At 44.2% G+C, this 21,132-nt stretch overlaps 1 protein-coding gene across 1 annotated transcript in view; it reads left to right on the top strand.

The window, feature by feature from the left end:
• LOC126221264 (regulator of G-protein signaling 11) overlaps positions 1–21,132 on the top strand; it is a 289,957-nt gene that overhangs the window by 149,339 nt on the left and 119,486 nt on the right. Inside the window, exons 9-10 of the mRNA XM_049942176.1 lie at positions 2,689–2,818; positions 7,191–7,412. Of these exons, the coding sequence (XP_049798133.1) occupies positions 2,689–2,818; positions 7,191–7,412 (352 nt within the window). The remainder of the gene's footprint in view (positions 1–2,688; positions 2,819–7,190; positions 7,413–21,132) is intronic.

The raw sequence follows: 21,132 nt of genomic DNA, 5'->3' as shown, positions 1-21,132 counted from the left end.
TAAAATCCATTCTTTGCCCACCCAAAGATATAATGGACGTAAGTGGTCGACCTGTTATTCGTCTCTGCTCGTCGATCGCCAATTATCTCGTAAGCAACATATTTCATTGCTATCCACAGCTTTTCCTGTGGAGATAAAGCGATGTCTTGACGTTAACATAAAAACTTCAGACTTTAGGAAGGCAGAAGCAACATTCCACTGTCTTAGGAGTCGTAGAAGACTATGTTTTCGACTGTAGATACTGAAACTACTTCGCATGAATCTAAATATAACAATCAGTTTGTTTCCATTGTGGCAAAAACTGAAGAAAACATGAAGATATTGTTTTGTTGCAACATAATAACGCAATATTCTCATGGCACTAACACGACGAAATCAGATGTTCACATCTTCTTTATCGCCAGATTTTGTACTTTCAGATTTCATCCTTTTCATTTTGCGTCTAAGAATTCTCTGAGGCAACTCCTTCACTAACGGTGGTGTTGGTAGAAGTTTCCTTGACAATTTCTTCGACTATGAAGGAATAGATTTCTTCATTAGCTTTCTCGAGAAATTATGGTAACAAGAGAGATTCGTAGATAATGAGAACGACAAAATAACGATTCGTCTCGTTTTTATTCTTTTTAGCTTACGTTTCCGTTGGAGATCACTGACTTTATGAAACAGAAATTCCGACGTTAGATACTATCGAGCACTGAAATTAATCCAATGGCGACAAGTAAAAATTTATGGTGGACGGCAACTCAAAACCAGATATGCCGCTTATCGCGAGCGCTTACCATAAACACTTCGGCTATCTGAGCAAGTTTCCCGTCAAAAATAAATTCCCATGTGTCGTACACTACATATGCAGTATCCCAATGTCCATTGTCATTGCTCGCAGCCCCAACTGATTCCCGCAAGAGAGCGAACAAAAAGTGCACCCGCACTGAGGGAATTATTTGCCGGCACAGAAGGTATCATTTTCCGGCAAGGTGCATATATATTTATGTGTGTGGTGTCTGTTTTTTCGCACACGACCGAAAGAACACACATATAAATCACTCCTTATTAAATAGATACATCTAAGTTTACAGACAATCAATGATCTTTGCCTATGGTTGATCCAGTTGATAAGCAAATGACATCGTGAAACAGCTAAAAGCTATTATTTTGTTAATTTTTATTGTTTTCGACTGGTTTCGATTTTAAAGAATAATCAGGTAGACAAATTTTACCAACATAACAATGGAAGACGACTCATTGACATATACAATCAGAACACATGAATTCACTGTATTACGCATCGTGGTTGTACAACACAGTTCGGTCCGTTGAACATCAGGTAAATAAACCGACTTATACTGTAAAACCGTTATGCTTGAATTAATTATACTCATTGTGGATGAAGACCTGGAACTATGATTTAAACTGGTGGTTTATGCTGATATCATATCCCACTAGTGTAAAATTACTACTGGTTGCGTATCATAGGCACAAAAGTCATGATGATGCTCCATACAACGGAGTCCTGTGTTCTGCCTGTACTTCTCGATGACAAATTAGGCTATAGCAGATTACAGCCAACAGGCATACATCCTATGCAAGAAGGCTGAGTGGCAAAGTTCTGTGATGCTTCTAAGAAATAAAACCAGACACTAAGTCGTTGGAGTATCATTCCAGCAACGATACGAGCAACAAATGGGGAAATCAACTTACCAAGCGTCTTTGTGAAAGAGCAGATTGCTATCACCCGGCGCCTGGGAAGGAGCACCTCGCAAACGGCGAAACTCGCCGATCCTGTAGCTCAGCGAACACTGAACCCAGTTCTTCGCGGTCGACTCCTACGTGTTTCGATGTTGACCTAACAACGTCATCAATTAACAATTACTATTGCAGTGGGCAGAGAATAATTGAGATTATATCGCGGATCAATGGAACCGTGTCATTTAGTATGATGATTCCTGTTTCTTGTCGCACCACATCGACGGTCCTGTCCGGATACGCAGTCATCCAAGAGAACGGTGTTCGATTCATGCGCTACGCCGCGGACGCCGGACGGTGAGGGCAATATTATGCAATGGGGTAAATTCAACTGGGAGTCCATGGTATCTGTGGTAGTCAATCGCTGGCGCTGTGGCAGTTCTGGACAACGTGAACGTTATTGTGGACTGCGTGTATCCCTACATGCTCGACTTCTCTTTCAATCGCAGTGGCATCTTCCAGCGAGATAACTGTCTTTGCCACACGGCCCGGATCGTGCTACAGTGGTTTCAGGAGCACGATAAGTGAAATGTTGAAGTCGTAGCCATCGAGTTCGCCTGATCTGAAGTCGATGGAACACGCCTAGGACGATATCGTGCGCCAGCTCCTTGCCCGCAAAGCATCGGTCTGTGGTTTACAGGAATTGCGTGACCTGTGCGTAGATCTGGTGCCACATACCTCAAGAAAGCAACAAACGACTTTTATAATCCATGAAATGCAGAATCGCTGCTGTATTGTGTTTCAAAGGTGAACCAACGTTTTGCTGAGCAGGTGGTCATAATTTTGTGGAATCCTCAGAACTCGTATCCTAATGTATATATATATATAAGTGCATGTTAAAGAATATAAAATTTATGTTTGTTTGAAAGCTGCTATTCCCTTTGTTATCAGCATTACCTTGCTATGTAATCTGCCAAACTACATTGACACTGCACTGTTTCTCAGGTTTACAGGAGTTTACCAACTATTTGCGCAAGGAATACAGCCACGAGAATATCCGGTTCTGGATGGCCGTCAACGACCTAAGGAGGAGCGCGCAATCACAGATTCATCGCAAAGTAAAGGAGATATTTGAGTAAGTTTTACTGTCAAATTGCCATCAGCCCACTATATTAAATGTCCGTTTGGTAAATTAATTTCGGATTAAAATGTATTATTATTATCTTCTGATGTGACGTCATGTAACTGTAATTTATCTAGGCCAATTATTTCTAAGCAGTGATATCGCAAGTAGAAATATTTTTAACAAGTGGGTTGCTTGAGTGTGTGAATTGCCCAAGTAACAATGCATCGGTGCAGCTAACAGACATCTTCAGATGTGATGGAACCACTGCTAATATATGATTAAAAGCCTTCTTTTATGCTTGTCTGATTCTAAGTGGGAATCGTACAGGTGTGAAGGAGCCAAATTCGGTGGCCAGTGGCGGAAATCATCTGGACAGTAGCGGGAAGTACAGATACGCCATCTGTCAGACGTGGAACTAAGGACCTCAGCCGAAGCTGGTTGTTATTACTGTGGGTTGCAAATCGTAGTCCCTTGTGACCCATTATCACTAATCTTTTTATGGAAGATTTCGAAGAGACAGCACTCCAGTCAGCACATGCTTCTGGCGACAGGTGGATGACACCTTAGGTTCAAAACGGTTCAAATGGTTCTGAGCACTATGGGACTTAACATCTGCGGTCATCAGTCCCCTAGAACTTAGAACTACTTAAACCTAACTAACCTAAGGACATCACACACATCCATGCCCGTGGCAGGATTCGAACCTGCGACCGTAGCAGTCGCGTGGTTCCGGACTGCGCGCCTAGAACCGCTAGACCACCGCGGCCGGCGACACCTTAGGATTCCGGCCACATTGCACTGCATCGCTGGATGTATTTCTACAACGCCTAAATTTTCTTCATTCTAACATGAAATTGACAACGAACATTGAGAGAAACGGCGAACTACCGTTCCTGGACGCGTTGCTGCAAAGAAAACAGGGTGCCGTCTTGAGTCCCGCTGTATTTCGTAAGGCACACAAATTTATAGTTACAAACCATCACTATCCTTCGCAACCGTAGCGTGCTTCTGCCGTTGGTCCACAGAGTACCAACTTATTCAATGAGCTTCGCCACCTCCGTACTGTACCCAACAAAGTGAATATTCCGAACTGGAGATTCGTCGTTCCTTACATTGGAGCATGTAAAAAAATTTTAGATGCTAAATGAAAGTAAAGAACAAAGAGGAATGATTGTATTGCCATAGGTCGGCGGCATTTCTTCCAGAAGAGGTAGATTGCTGAAGATACGTAAAGTTAAATGCTACTTCCGTTCGCCAATGAAATTTGTTTGTCTTCTAGGATCGATGAAGGACAATGTTGGTTGAGAAGACACGGTATTTATAAGATTCCTTGTAGTTTCGGGAAGTAATACATCGGACAAACTTGTTGCGCCGTGTAGGAAAAAGGCTGCGAACGTGATCGACACACATGACTGGACCAACGAGAGAGATCTATGGCGGCCGAGCTCTGGAATACTAAAGTAGTAAAATTCTCTCGTCGACTTCTTCGTACTGCGACAGCATAATTAAAGAAGTGGTGAAAATTCGGAGCTCGACAAATCTTGTGAACAGAGATATGGGTTCCAAGTTAACACTTCATGAATCCACCGCTGCAGATATTTGAGTCACAGCTATCACAAGGGAAACTATTAGTCTTCCAAAGGATTACACTTCCTTGGCAACTTTAATATTCAGATGACGACGGCGAGGATGGTCGCACTCCAGCGCAGACGGGTATTTCGGCATTCGGCTCCAGGAAAAAGGCGCTGGCGCGGCTAACGGCAACACAACAGTATGAACGGCAGGGCATGCGCGTGCGGCGAAGTCCTTGGTTCATCGTCCAACAGGGCGCGTAGCTGTCCCTGCTGCTACCGATTAGAAAATCTTCGTTGTTGGTCATCGAATTTCTCGGCTTCACGCCTGCGCGTTTCTTACTTAGATTAGCACAAATAGGAGGCTTTAGTCATAGCTCAGCAGTGTGTTCGTCTCATCTGAAGATGTCCGCCAGTTCTGCCGATGAAATATTGTGAAAATTTCACAATGTCATCCAACATCTCAGCCGAGAAACATTCCTACAACATTTGTAACACATTTCAGCCCAACATTTTGACACGGAAAGTGGAGGAAATAACTGTAGCGTGCTGTGTACTGCTTTCTTCCACAATTACAATAAGAATAAGGGTTCGTAGGGTGTATAGTCAATGTACTTGATAACCTGATGTTAATACGATGAGAATCAAGAGCAACTTGACAGGACCTATATTACCAGTAACTTTTAATGATGCGAGGTAAAATATTTTTGTAACGTTGATTGGAAAAGCAAACTAAAAGGCATTAAGCCGAACTTATATTATTCACAATTTGCGTCTAAAACTTTTTCATGGTGAACAGGAAGCATAAGAAGCGCATTAAATTTTCGTTTAGATTATGCAGTGAAATAATGAGCAGAAATTATTTTAATTTCAGCAAAAGTACGTACTAAAAATAGTAGCACATTCAGTGGAACAGGAAAACTGACCATTTCGTCTCTGCTGAGTGACGCTCAAATGCTGCTCTAATGACTGCTTCCAGGCGTGCCGAATCTGGAGGATGTTGAAGGGGCTGTCTGTCTGCAGTCGGCCAATGGTGTTACCTATGTAAAGTTATATTTTCAAAGTCTTCAGCAAAGGTGTGCCATTAGTAATGAGGGTGTTGCTGAAATAGAGAGGGGCGGGTCTTTGACTGACACTTTGCCATTTGATTCACGATGTCGCATCCACCCCCCCCCCCCCCAAGAACCATGCCACAGGGGGGCTGAAAAAGTGGTAAACACCCCTTGCTGCTTCGGATCATGTTCAAACTTCGTCGCATTATTTTGAACGGTATTTACTGTTTCCATCTTCTATACTAGAGCAAAATTGCGGCCATACTACTCTCCATCACATTCGACTTGGTTGCAACCCCATAATGTACTTAGAGAAGGACTGAATTGTCCAGACACTCTCAGTAGTGTCAAAGATTGTCAAAACTTTCGTTCTGTTGAACACTGCACTGTGAAATGTCGTTTTCCACTGTGAAATATGTGTAAGATAACGCTCCAAGTGAAGGGGTGGTTCCATAGACGCCCTTTATGCCACCCTCTGAGGCCTCTTCGAGTCGATTTCAAGCGGCGGTGTGTCTAAAATGTCTTCCTCGACCACCCATAAGAAAAACGCTTGATTTCAACGCTGGGCGTTGCTATTGTGACCTCCATCGCAGAGGCTTCAAGAGTAGGGGTGAGATATGGCTAACGGGTAGTGTGACGACCTTCCTATCATATAACTTGCCCAGTTGGCGTTGTGCAGAACAATATTGAAATTTGGTGCGAGTATGACATCTTTAACCCATCTTACACCTCATGTGAACTTCTAAGCTCTAACCTTCTTTTCGCGTATGTGGACACCTTGTTTGAAGAGTCGCCCCACCCGATGGTGACGCCGCACGGTGCCATGCTTTTGTATTATTACAGAAGACTTTTTAGGCACTTTTGAGCCATATTTCACACCTCTGCTTCGCAATAGCGGAAAATGACGCTGTTTCAAATTAGTAAATTTAATTTTTTTCTGCAGTCTATTTGACAACAAATAGCGGTCTCTATGTTAATTTCCAGTGCCGAAAATTAATATGCAAGGAGGTAAGGGGGGATGTTACGAGTGTCATTATCTTCATCTTACAGAATCTATCGCTGTTACAAACTTTCTTTTCTTGGTAAATAAGTTAGCTGCAACAAAAGTGTCACGGATTACACGACTCAGGTTTATGCGTCCTTTTTAAGTCAGTACCGTTCCACTGATTGTATATCTTTTCTCGACCATGCAGTTTAGAACGTCTGTGGTGTGTTACCCATTACGTTTACCTGAGTAATATGTATGCGACTAAAGACCCTAATTTACAGTTTTCAGTAGAGTTTTCTATTGTATTTGCTGCATCACGGATAAAATCACTAGCAGAAATCGAAGCAATGTTATACGAACATATGACATTGGAAACCCAACTAAAAATTGCAGGACTGTGATGTGAAAAGCATATTTTACTCATAATTTTTCCTGTCTTAGATAAGCTGTACTACTGCCTTACGGACGACTCGCAGACATGAGATTGCTTTTTTGACAGAGCAGATGGAAATTTCTGTTGCAATATAATATACTCCCCACCAGTATTGTATTACTTGAGAGAGAATTCAGGCTGACAAATACTCTAACATTTCTTTCTTTTTGTTTATGAATAAAATACTTTGCACACAATAAATTAGTCAGCTTTGTCCAAATGGTGTACGTGTTTACAACTCAGGTTTTTCAAGTCACATGTACACACACACACACACAAACGTACAGCGAAAACGCTTCATCGATGTGTGCCGAAGCAAACTTGCTGTACATTTCAGCGAGTTCCTGGCCCCGGGGGCGCCATGCGAGATCAACATCGACGGCAAGACGATGGAGAAGGTGCACCAGGAGCTGCGAACGCCCACGCGCTTCACTTTCGACTCCGCGGCCGAGCACGTGTACACGCTGCTGCTCAAGAAGGACTGCTACCCGCGCTTCGTCCGCTCCGAACAGTACAAGGCTCTGCTCGCCGCCGGCGTCCAGCCGCTGCAGAAAAAGAGGTGACCTCTCTGTCTGTCCAGCCCCCTTTGCATCGCACCCTGTCACTCAATCACAAATTGTCTGCTGCTTGATACAAGATTTTATTTTATTTCTTTATAGTTTGGCACAAACACTTTGTTGTATATGGTATACTGGACATTTAAATTATGTCAGCTGAGGGGCTAAGAAAACAAGTACATCGAGTTTTATGTACATTACTTGTAAGACAAATATGAAATATCCAGTTAAATTAACAGCAAAGTGTGTGATGCAGTAGACTGTAAAATGACCAGTAAAAATAGGCTACGACAGGATCCAATAAGAGGGACAGTAAATTGTGCACTAATATAAACAGTTTATGAACATTAAAGTTAGCTATAAAAAGAACTTTACAATGAAAAATAAGATAAGTAATCAAAAGAATGAAAAGAGTACTAAATTTATACAAATAAAGTTGACTGTATTAAGGACCATGGGCAGCAAGCATAATCTACATCTACATCAATCTTCGCAAGCCACCTCGTGGTGGGTGACTGAGGGTACTTAAGATGCCACTAACTGATATCCTCTCCCTAGTTTCACTCGCGAATGGAGCGTAGGAAGCATGATTGTCGGCAATGCTCTCTATTGGCTCTAATTTCTCGCATATCTCGCCGTGATCATTACGTGAGATGTGCGTGGGAGGATGTAACGTGTTGTCCGACTCATCCAGGGAAGTGCTTTCTCAAATTTTCAATAGTAAATCTCACTGTGATGCACAACGCGTCTCTTGTAGCTTCTGCCAATGGAGTTTGTTTAACATCTTGGTAACGCTCTCGCCCTGACAAAACGATCCTGTGATGAAAAGCGCGATCTTCATTGGACCTTCTCTATCTATTGTACCAGGCCTACCTGGTACGGATTCCATATTGATGAACAATACCCACGAATCGCTCGCACAAGCTCCACATAAGGATGAGATTCTTCCTATGAATCTCAGTCTGACATCTGATTTTCCCACTATTTTTTCTTGTTGTCATTTCACTTAAGGTCGCTGTGGATAGTTAGTCCTCGATATTTTATGATAGATAGTGCTCCCAGTAGTTTATCATTAAAAGTGTGGTTCTACAGCAGTGGCTTTCTTTTGCTTTGTATGCGCAATATGTTACATTTATTTATGTTCAGTGTAAACTGCCAGAGCCTGCTCCATCCATCAGTCCTATGCAGGTCATTCAGTACTTCGATACTGTCTTCTGGCGTTACCATTTTCTTATAGATAATCGCATTATCTGTGACCAGTCTTAAAGAGCATCCGACACTTTCTATTAGGTAATTTATATATATTGTAAACTATAACGATCCTCTCAAACTTATTTGCGGTAATCCGGAAATTATTTTTACATCTGTCGATTTTGTTCCATTAAGAGCGATGTGTCGAGTTCTGTCCACAAGCAATTCTTGAATCCACTCGAAAATCTGGTTAGATACTCCATAAGCTCGTTTTTGTTTCGCTAAATGGTAGTGTGTGACCGTGTCAAAGTCCTCCCTGATGTCGAGCAACATGGTATCAACCTGAGCGACGACGTCTATAGCGCTATGGATCTCACGGAGGAACTTAGCGAGCTGTGTTTCACAAGATTTCTGTTTGCGGAATCCATGTTCACTTTTATTATTTTCCTTCTCCTAAAATGTCATAATCCATTAGCTTAAAACATATTCCACAATTCTACAGAAGATTGACGCCAGCGATATAGGTTTGTGATTGTGTGCATCTGTCCTGCGTCTCTTCTTCAAAACGGGAATAATGTATGCTTTTTATCCAGTAGTTAGGTACCCTTCGTTGTTCCAGGGATCTACGGGTACGATAATCTGCTGCTAGAAGGGGAGAAAGTTCTTTTGCTTAATCTTTGCAGAATCTTACAGGTATCTCATCTGCTCATGATGCCTTTCCACTACTAAGTGACAGTGTTTGTCTTCCTTTTCCGCGATCTGTTATATCAATGTCGTTGTATATTAATATCTAAGCTATCCAGCCAGTAAACTGCAGCACCCTTCAGTTCATACAGATCTGTTTTTGGTTCTAGGTACGCTCCGATGTTGCAGTCGCTCACAATAGAGCCATTTGTCTGACGTAGAGCACCACACTCACACCGAGGGCTTGAGTATTTTCCCGATATGTAAAGAAAGTTCTGGCTGACTCCATGTGATATTCTAAACCTGTTAAAAACTTTGCACTCTATGCGGGGAAGTTCGAATCCAGTCGGTGTGATTTGTGTATGGTCAGAGATGGGCCAGTCAATCGTTGTCGGCGCCCCAATCTGTACGCCACTGTACCATGATGTTGAGGTCTGTGTCTAGTAATTGCTCCGCTAAGATTTGTTGGGGTTTCCTGAATCTCAAATTTCTCAGTGAAAGATGAGGAATGTTCTCATGCACTGCCAGTTCGGGGTCACTTTAAATGCTGTTAAGTCAACAGACCAAGAAGCCATTTCTGCGTAGCGGAAATGGGACAATGTGTCTCAGCAATGGTAACCATAGCAGGGGTGTATTTTCGATATCCACTTACGATACGCATCGTGTTGTGTAGTCTGACATCTGGTTTCCTTACGTGGCTGCTATTCAATAGCACGGAGATGCAGTCTAGGGCAGAATCTCATAGTGGGGAAGCATATACTTCCACCTGCTGTTCTCGTACATACCATTCCTTAACCTGGAGCTAAGGAACAGCCACTTCAAGGCACAAACCCAGAGCCATAAATCATCGCAGCTAGACCACCTGTCGATTTTCCGGGCTATCAAACACTTGGACTGATAACACGAGGGTACGAGCCTCAGTGACCAAAACTTCGGACCCACCTCCATACACAGTAACCAATACAAAATCGAGTCATATAACCAACTGACTTTTAATTGATCTTTCTCAATTTGGCAGCGACATCCTAATACACTGAGTAGTAGGAAAGATTCTTCAAATGGAAATCCTCTGTTATAGCTACCCTTCGTCACGAACATACGATACTGACAATAAACATCGAGATGCCATTCATATCAGTATAAAAACGGGTGCTACTTCCAACTAAACATCAACCACGCATACCTATAAGCTCAACTACCGTAATGGCTGCCGTTCTGTGTCCAAATAGATATTTATTCAACGGCACACATATATTCAACTTTCAAAGAATGTTGTACAATATTCCTACTCTATGACGGTCCTGCTCTAAGCCTAGGTCCAATTGGTGAACTATACAGCCTTCTATCCGGTGCAGACACTGCAATGGGTTTTGATGCCTTATAGAAGAGCACCAGATCTTTCTACCGTCAGTGATGTGCAATGAACTGGAATGATAGCGGATGTGGTGTTCGGAACTGGGGCTCGGGGGCACAATCCCGGAGACACCGTCGAGGAACTCTGCCGGTTACTCTGTGCAGTCTGATTTGTATCCTACTCAATAGTGATACTATATTACCAACGGACTTGCCACCGTGGTAGCACAGGTTCCCGTCAGATCACCGAAATTAAGCGCTGTCGCGCTATCTGGCTTGCCTAGCACTCGGATAGATGACCGTTCTGGTCTGGCGAGCGCTTTTGAAAAGCGGATAGCACTTAGCCCTTTTGAGTTTAATTGACGACCTACTTGATCGAAAAGCAGCAGCTCCTATCACGAAAACTGACGGCAGGGAGAGCGATGTGCTCACCACATGCCCCTCCATATCTACGTCCAGTGACGCCTATTGGCTGAGGATGACACGGCGGTCAGTCGGTACCGACGGGCCTTCAAAGCCTCTTCGGATGGAGTTAGTGTGTGATATGAAGCTCCTCACTATTTGTTCCACATGACGTGTGACGTGAAACATACTTCTGCGCTGCCGACGTTCTCTGCAGGCGAACGCTACAATTAATTGGGGAGATCGCTTTGCCTGCTCTCAGGCTATCCCGTTCATCCTTCGTTGCTGGAGGGAAGTCTGTCTTGCTGGGGTCGCGACTCACGCTCATAAAATTCTCCACAATTGTTGAGAAATGTCTGGACTCGGCTGTGAACAAATTAATTAAGCGCTGTCCACAGATAATAAGTGTCCATCTAATGAAAGTATTCTAATCCCAAAAAAAGCAGGTGTTGACACGTGTGAAAATTACCGAACTACCAGTTTAATAAGTCACGGCTGCAAAATACTTACACGAATTCTTAACAGACGAATTGAAAAACTGGGAGAAGCCGACCTCGGGGAAGATCAGTTCGGATTGTGCAGAAATGTTGGAACATGTGAGGCAATACTGACCCTACGACTTACCTTAGACGACAGGTTAAGGAAAGGCAAACCGACGTTTCCAGGACTTGTAGACTTAGAGAAAGCTTTTGACAAGGTTGACTGGAATACTCTCTTTCAAATTCTGAAGGTGGCAGGGGCCAAATACAGGGAGCGAAAGGCTATTTACAATTTGTACAACAACCCCCTGCCGCCGTTGGATAAGCAGCTGCAGCAGCAAGTCGTATACTCCTAGCTCACTCATTTCTTACATAGTTTAATTCTTAATTTCTTTGCGTGTTTTTGGTACTTGCATTGTTTGATACATAAATTTCGGGCGTATGATAGTATTTGAGAGTTGTAGCATCACGTTTTAGTACCTGAATAGCGTAAAATCGCGTAGTCTCCTTCCGCTGCCGAGCAGTGTGTCAGCAGTGCGTTAGTAGCAGCATTACTGCATTTACTAGGCAATCTTGTATTTTAATAACCGTTTAAATTTTGTCGATTTGTTTGCGCTCTCTGTAGATTAGTTCAGACGTTTTTAGCATGTATAGGGACTGCAACTGCTGTGTTCGGATGCAGGCTGAGTTGGCATCCCTTCGCTCCCAGCTTCAGGCAGTGTTGGCTTCGGTCACACAGCTTGAGGCTGTTGCCAATGGGCATCACTGTGGGGGTCTGGATGGGGGTTTGTCGGGGACGGCCAGCTCGTCCCACGCATCCCCCGATCGGACTAAGACTGTGGTTGCCCGGGATACTGCCCGCATTGAGGCTGATCCCTCACCTGTGGTAGAGTGGGAGCTAGTCTCAAGGTGTGGCAGGGGGCGAAAGACATTCCGGAGGGCTGAACGGAAGGCCTCTCCAGTTTGTCTGACGAACCGGTTTCAGGTTCTGTCTCAGGCTGATACTGATCTTCGGCCTGACATGGCTGCTTGTCCTGTTCCAGAGGTTGCCCCTCAGTCGGCAAGATCCGGGCGGTCGCAGAGGGTGGGCTTACTGGTAGTTGGGAGCTCCAACGTCAGGCGCGTAATGGGGCCCCTTAGAGAAATGGCAGCAAGAGAGGGGAAGAAAACCAATGTGCACTCCGTGTGCATACCGGGGGGAGTCATTCCAGATGTGGAAAGGGTCCTTCCGGATGCCATGAAGGGTACAGGGTGCACCCATCTGCAGGTGGTCGCTCATGTCGGCACCAATGATGTGTGTCGCTATGGATCGGAGGAAATCCTCTCTGGCTTCCGACGGCTATCTGATTTGGTGAAGACTGCTAGTCTCGCTAGCGGGATGAAAGTAGAGCTCACCATCTGCAGCATCGTCGACAGGACTGACTGCGGACCTTTGGTACAGAGCCGAGTGGAGGGTCTGAATCAGAGGCTGAGACGGTTCTGCGACCATGTGGGCTGCAGATTCCTCGACTTGCGCCATAGGGTGGTGGGGTTTCGGGTTCCGCTGGATAGGTCAGGAGTCCACTACACGCAGCAAGCGGCTACACGGGTAGCAGGGGTTGTGTGGCGTGGACTGGGCGGTTTTTTAGGTTAGATGGCCTCGGGCAAGTACAGAAAGGGCAACAGCCTCAAAGGGTGCGGAGCAAAGTCAGGACATGCGGGGACCAAGCAGCAATCGGTATTGTAATTGTAAACTGTCGAAGCTGCGTTGGTAAAGTACCGGAACTTCAAGCGCTGATAGAAAGCACCGAAGCTGAAATCGTTATAGGTACAGAGAGCTGGCTTAAGCCAGAGATAAATTCTGCCGAAATTTTTACAGAGGTACAGACGGTGTTTAGGAAGGATAGATTGCATGCAACCGGTGGTGGAGTGTTTGTCGCTGTTAGTAGTAGTTTATCCTGTAGTGAAGTGGAAGTGGAAAGTTCCTGTGAATTATTATGGGTGGAGGTTACACTCAACAACCGAGCTGGGTTAATAATTGGCTCCTTTTACCGACCTCCCGACTCAGCAGCATTAGTGGCAGAACAACTGAGAGAAAATTTGGAATACATTTCGCATAAATTTCCTCAGCATGTTATAGTCTTAGGTGGAGATTTCAATTTACCAGATATAGACTGGGACACTCAGATGTTTAGGACGGGTGGTAGGGACAGAGCATCGAGTGACATTATACTGAGTGCACTATCCGAAAATTACCTCGAGCAATTAAACAGAGAACCGACTCGTGGAGATAACATCTTGGACCTACTGATAACAAACAGACCCGAACTTTTCGACTCTGTAAGTGCAGAACAGGGAATCAGTGATCATAAGGCCGTTGTAGCATCCCTGAATATGGAAGTTAATAGGAATATAAAAAAAGGGAGGAAGGTTTATCTGTTTAGCAAGAGTAATAGAAGGCAGATTTCAGACCACCTAACAGATCAAAACGAAAATTTCTGTTCCGACACTGACAATGTTGAGTGTTTATGGAAAAAGTTCAAGGCAATCGTAAAATGCGTTTTAGACAGGTACGTGCCGAGTAAAACTGTGAGGGACGGGAAAAACCCACCGTGGTACAACAACAAAGTTAGGAAACTACTGCGAAAGCAAAGAGAGCTTCACTCCAAGTTTAAACGCAGCCAAAACCTCTCAGACAAACAGAAGCTAAGCGATGTCAAAGTTAGCGTAAGGAGGGCTATGCGAGAAGCGTTCAGTGAATTCGAAAGTAAAATTCTATGTACAGACTTGACAGAAAATCCTAGGAAGTTCTGGTCTTACGTTAAATCAGTAAGTGGCTCGAAACAGCATATCCAGACACTCCGGGATGATGATGGCATTGAAACAGAGGATGACACGCGTAAAGCTGAAATACTAAACACCTTTTTCCAAAGCTGTTTCACAGAGGAAGACCGCACTGCAGTTCCTTCTCTAAATCCTCGCACAAACGAAAAAATGGCTGACATCGAAATAAGTGTCCAAGGAATAGAAAAGCAACTGGAATCACTCAACAGAGGAAAGTCCACTGGACCTGACGGAATACCAATTCGATTCTACACAGAGTACGCGAAAGAACTTGCCCCCCTTCTAACAGCCGTGTACCGCAAGTCTCTAGAGGAACGGAGGGTTCCAAATGATTGGAAAAGAGCACAGGTAGTCCCAGTCTTCAAGAAGGGTCGTCGAGCAGATGCGCAAAACTATAGACCTATATCTCTGACGTCGATCTGTTGTAGAATTTTAGAACATGTTTTTTGCTCGAGTATCATGTCGTTTTTGGAAACCCAGAATCTACTATGTAGGAATCAACATGGATTCCGGAAACAGCGATCGTGTGAGACCCAACTCGCGTTATTTGTTCATGAGACCCAGAAAATATTAGATACAGGCTCCCAGGTAGATGCCATTTTTCTTGACTTCCGGAAGGCGTTCGATACAGTTCCGCACTGTCGCCTGATAAACAAAGTAAGAGCCTACGGGATATCAGACCAGCTGTGTGGCTGGATTGAAGATTTTTTAGCAAACAGAACACAACATGTTGTTATCAATGGAGAGACGTCTACAGACGTTAAGGTAACCTCTGGCGTGCCACAGGGGAGTGTTATGGGACCATTGCTTTTCACAATATATATAAATGACCTAGTAGATAGTGTCGGAAGTTCCATGCGGCTTTTCGCGGATGATGCTGTAGTATACAGAGAAGTTGCAGCATTAGAAAATTGTAGCGAAATGCAGGAAGATCTGCAGCGGATAGGCACTTGGTGCAGGGAGTGGCAACTGACCCTTAACATAGACAAATGTAATGTATTGCGAATACATAGAAAGAAGGATCCTTTATTGTATGATTATATGATAGCGGAACAAACACTGGTAGCAGTTACTTCTGTAAAATATCTGGGAGTATGCGTGCGGAACGATTTGAAGTGGAATGATCATATAAAATTAATTGTTGGTAAGGCGGGTACCAGGTTGAGATTCATTGGGAGAGTGCTTAGAAAATGTAGTCCAGCAACAAAGGAGGTGGCTTACAAAACACTCGTTCGACCTATACTTGAGTATTGCTCATCAGTGTGGGATCCGTACCAGATCGGGTTGACGGAGGAGATAGAGAAGATCCAAAGAAGAGCGGCGCGTTTCGTCACAGGGTTATTTGGTAACCGTGATTGCGTTACGGAGATGTTTAATACACTCAAGTGGCAGACTCTGCAAGAGAGGCGCTCTGCATCGCGGTGTAGCTTGCTCGCCAGGTTTCGAAAGGGTGCGTTTCTGGATGAGGTATCGAGTATATTGCTTCCCCCTACTTATACCTCCCGAGGAGATCACGAATGTAAAATTAGAGAGATTAGAGCGCGCACGGAGGCTTTCAGACAGTCGTTCTTCCCGCGAACCATACGCGACTGGAACAGGAAAGGGAGGTAATGACAGTGGCACGTAAAGTGCCCTCCGCCACACACCGTTGGGTGGCTTGCGGAGTATGAATGTAGATGTAGATGTAGAACCAGATGGCAGTTATAAGAATCGAGGGGCATGAAAGGGAAGCAGCGATTGGCAAGGGAGTGAGATAGGGTTGTAGCCTATCTCCGGTGTTATTCAATATGTATATTGAGCAAGTAGTAAAGAAAACAAAAGAAAAATTTGGAGTAGGAATTAAAATGCATGGAAAAGAAATAAAAACTTTAGGGTTTGCCGATGACATTGTAATTCTGTCAGAGCCAGCAAAGGACCTGGAAGAGCAGTTGAACGGAATGGACAGTGTCTTGAAAGGCGGATATAAGATGAACATCAACAAAAGCAAAACGAGGATAATGGACTGTAGTCTAATGAAATCAGGTGATGCTAAGGGAATTAGAGTAGGAAATGAGAGACTTAAAGTAGTAGATGAGTTCTGCTATTTGGGGAGCAAAATAACTGATCATTGTCGAAGTAGAGAGGATATAAAATGTGGACTAGATAGCGGAAGAAAAGTGTTTATGAAGAAGAGAAATTTGTTAACATCGAGTATAGATTTAAGTGTCAGGAAGTCTTTTCTAAAATTATTTGTATGGAGTGTAGCCAGGTATGGATGTGAAACATGGACGATAAATAGTTTAGACAAGAAGAGAATAGAAGCTTTCTAAATCTGGTGCTACAGAAGAATGCTGAAGATTGGATGGGTAGATTACATAACTAGTGAGGAGGTAGTGAATAGAACTGGGGAGAAGAGGAATTTGTGGCACAACTTGACTAGAAGATAGGATCGGTTAGTAGGACACGTTCTGCGGCATCAAGGCATCACCAAGTTAGTGATGGAGGGAAGCGTGGACGGTAAAAATCTTAGAGGGCGACCAAGAAGTTAATACACTAAGTACTAGGGGCGTTCAGAAAGTAAGCTCCGATCGGTCGCGAAATGGAAACGACTATGAAAATCCGATAAAGCTTTGCACAGATGTGTTGGGTAGTGTCTCTAGTATAACCCCAGTTAGCATCACGTCGCTCTTCTCATTTCTGAGCTCGCAGTGAGTGCGTAAAGATGTCTAGAAAATAGTGTCTGCCGCCAAGTACGAGGGCCTGGTGAGAAATTTCGCCTGAAGCTATGCAGCTAACATTACATAACTGTCGTGCTGTTTCTTCTTCAAGACAATTCTCAGCAGCATTCTGCAGGGGCAATGAAGATGCTCCTGCATCGTTTTCAAATGGAAATGTGAGATTACCCACAATACAGTCCGCAATTGTCTCCCCCTGAGTTTCATCTCTGGTCACATGAACCGCTGTCTTTGAAGACAACATTTTGACACAGACAACGAGGTGTAGGCCAGCGTGGAGAATTGGCGGAAAGCACTGGCGGCTGCCTTCTATGATGAGGCTATTGAAAAGTTGGTACAACGCTATGACAAAAGTCTAAGTCAGAACGGCGACTACGTAGAGACATAGCTGAAAGGTGTAGCTAATTGTTACAAGTAAAACATTTCTGATGTTCACTGTGGTTTCAATTTGGCAATCAATCGGAGCTTACTTTCTGAACAGGCCTCGTAGATTCAGAAGGATGTAGTTTGTAATAGTTACTCTGGGATGAAGAAGTTTGCACAGGATAGAGTTGCATGGAGAGCTGCATCAAAGCAGTCTGTGGACTGAACGCCACAACAACATTCTCGTTCGATTTATTCTTTTGTAGAACAATATATTTGGGTGACATGCGATAAACACAGCCACAATTAACATCCTACACATCCCCGTGTGCAATGTTAGATGTTTGATAGTGACGAGAAAACGGGAAGATTTCATGCAGTGGGGGTGGATAAGTTAAAATTAATTGTGGCAGGGAATTATCAGTGTTGGCAGTACTTACAAAGCTGATTATAGTTCATCACACTTTTTCCACACACTGCTCGTGATACCACATTACGCTGTTCGTTAATGGGGAATGCGTTTTTGCATCCCCAAGAGATCTTGTTGTGTTTCTGAGTTGTTGTTATACATGTATTTAGACCTGGGAAATAAACATATGTTCCTCGGTCTGACGGTTCTTGACATAGAGAATAGCCACGGACGTACAATTGCGTCCATAACGCAAGCGTAATTGGGAAAAATAGTGAAAAAAAGGTGACTCGTTGAGTCCATACCACGTTGAGCTGCTGCGCTACGCCGGGCAAAATGAGACGCGAGACGATACCACATGGTGTCCCATGACTTTTGCCAGCTCAGTCTAAAGCGTGTCCAGGGGACGCGGAAACAGTGCAGTCGTTGTCATGCGGGAAAGGATCGTTATCTGACGTCCAGAAGGGCATTGACTTTCGAGACAAGGTTGGAGGCGTTTGCGAAGCGGCTAAGTTTCTAAACTGTTTGCTTGCCGCCGTGTTTAAAGTATACCGTGGATGGCAAAATAGCACTAACCAAAACTGGCTAATTGTGGCGCACCACGAGCCATAGGCGACCAGAGTGAACTACGGCTGCAGAGATGTGCGCGAGCGAATAGACCTTTAACTGCTGAACAACCAACCGAGCAGATGAACCACGCGGCTACCACCAGTGTCCCCTCAAGGACTGTTCACCGAGCATTGCTGCGTGTGGGCCTCTGTAGCAGGCGCCTGTTCCTTACACCCATGCTGACTGCTGATCGTCAGCAACGAAGGCTGAAATTTGCACGCCAATACTGGAACTAGACGCCCACTGAATGGCGACTGGTGACCTTTTCAGATGAATCTCGTTTTATGCTCCATCGGACAGATGGCTGTTGGCGTGTACGGGATGAAACGTCTGAAAGCAAACATCCAGCAACAATCGTCAAAAGCCGGCCGTAGTGGCCGAGCGGTTCTAGGCGCTTCAGTCCGGAACCAAGCGGCTGTTACGGTCACAGGTTCGAATCCTGCCTCGAGCATGGATTTGTGTGATGTCCTTATGTTAGTTAGGTTTACGTAGTTCCAAGTCTAGGGGACTGATGACCTCAGGTGTTAAGTCCCATAGTGCTCAGAGCTATTTGAACCAATCATCAAAAAAATGCAAGCCGAAGAGCATTCCCTGGGTGCCCTCGTCATTCTGGAAGGCACAATGGATCAACACAAGTAAGCATGTATCTTTGGGGACCATGTCCACCCTTACATGCAGTTTGGTTTTCCTCGGCAAGACGGCATCCAGCAACAGGACAGTGCAACGTGTCACACAGCTCGCAGTGTACGTGAATGTTTCGAAGAGCACCAAGATGAGTTCACCGCAGTCCCCTGGCCATCAAACTCCCCCGTATTTAAAACCAATCGAGAATCTGTGAGACCACCTTGATCTGGTTGTTCGCCCCATGGATGCTCAACCGAGAAACCCACCGCAGCTGGCCTCGGCGCTGCAGTCGGCATGGCTCCATAGCTCCGTCGGAACATTCAAACACTTCATAGACTCTCTTCCTGTACGTCCGCGCTGCGAAATGTGGTTATTCGGGCTTTTGACACGTGGTCATATTAATGTGACTGGAGAACGTAGGTAGATGCAGCTTGAATTCGAGCCATTCTTCTCACACATTTATCTAGAGGCCACTTGGTAAAAGATATAATCGTAGGAACATCATATAAATATATCTTTTTAGCATTGATGGGGTCCTTATGTGGCTAAGCATGAAGTTAGATGTTTTCTAACGAACAATAATCTGTCACACTGGTCGTTATGCCCTGTGGTACAAACATGTGCTGTTCGAACCATTTACACGAAGTTTCAGCGTTTCAGTTGGCCGTGACTTTCACCTCGTGTCCGTGTGTCCCAATGAAGGTACTCTATTGGAAATATTCTTTACGGATCACGATATTCAGTGCAAAAACAGGTATTGGCGTGAAACGCATCTGCCACCATTTGTGACTCTTCCTGATCTCTGAACATACCTCGATAACACTATCGAATACCAAAGGAGCTCTTTAACCACCTTATACCTACCACACCCAATAGCAGTCAAGCGTGGGTGGGTGCTAACGTAACCACATACATTATGTATACTACACAAAAAAGCCTGAAATTGTAGATGAGTATTATTTACATCGTACGCCATGCAAAATTCGCATCGTATTTGATGCTTATTTCGTCTCTGTTACTAATAAAAGAGAGTACTGATAAACAGAATGAACTCAATACATTTGACAATTTTTTTTTAAATTTTATACATAGGTGCGCTTCAGCAAAGGTCAATGTAGAAACTTAATAGAACTGGAATATAATAACCAAATCGTTGCAGAATTAAAAATTTACTAACCCTTTACCACGGTTTCAACAAATATAAATTTGTCTGCTTCGGAAGACAAATGGATCTACTGATCAAATTATTACAAAATACTTACAAATGTTGTATAAAGAAGGAACCGTATTCGATAAAGAAAAATTAAAAACATTTTATAGAAAAGCGAATTCACTCGTAGAATCACATATTAACAACAACGTATGTCTTGTACAGTGTGCATGTCGACCACAAATATCAACAGTTAAAATGCGTAATTGAAGGTAGTAGCCCAACACTGTGGAGCTTTGTCGTAAAAAAAAATTTATATAAAACACATGTGACATTGGATCGAGCAGACATTTTGTACGGCACGTACAAGGAGGCTAGCGACATGCGCCGACTGACGAAGATAGCGAGCGAAGTGGCGCAGTGGTTATCACACAGGACTCGCATTCGGGAGGACGACGGTTTAAACCCGCGTCCGACCATCCTGATTTAGGGTTTCCGTGATTGCTCTAAATCGTTTCAGGCAAATGCCGGGATGGTTCCTTTGAAACGGCACGGCCGACTTCCTTCTCTATACTCGCCTAATCCGACGGGACCGATAAGCTCGCTGTTTGGTCCCCTCCCCCAAATCAATAACCAACTGACTAAGATAAGCAGACACTATCAACAGGTTAACAATGGTAGGTGGCGCATAATGCGCATAGACGCACTGAGCAGCAAATGCCCGTCGATTGGCTCAACTGAGTAAGTGACCGTTGAATACTCATTGTAGCGGCAGACGTCGAGCCGAGAGGACGCGCAACAGAGCAGCAGCAGCACTTGTGTGACAAACTGCAAATTAATCTAGTCCTTGTGTTTTGCTCACGTGCTTCTGCAAAGAAGTGAACTATACGTGTGTATTTTACTGTGTAGCCTAGTGGTTAG

This window comes from Schistocerca nitens, chromosome 1, assembly GCF_023898315.1.
Source record: "Schistocerca nitens isolate TAMUIC-IGC-003100 chromosome 1, iqSchNite1.1, whole genome shotgun sequence".
Classification (NCBI taxonomy): Eukaryota; Metazoa; Arthropoda; class Insecta; order Orthoptera; family Acrididae; genus Schistocerca; species Schistocerca nitens.
This window is presented reverse-complemented; position numbering and strand designations above follow the sequence as displayed.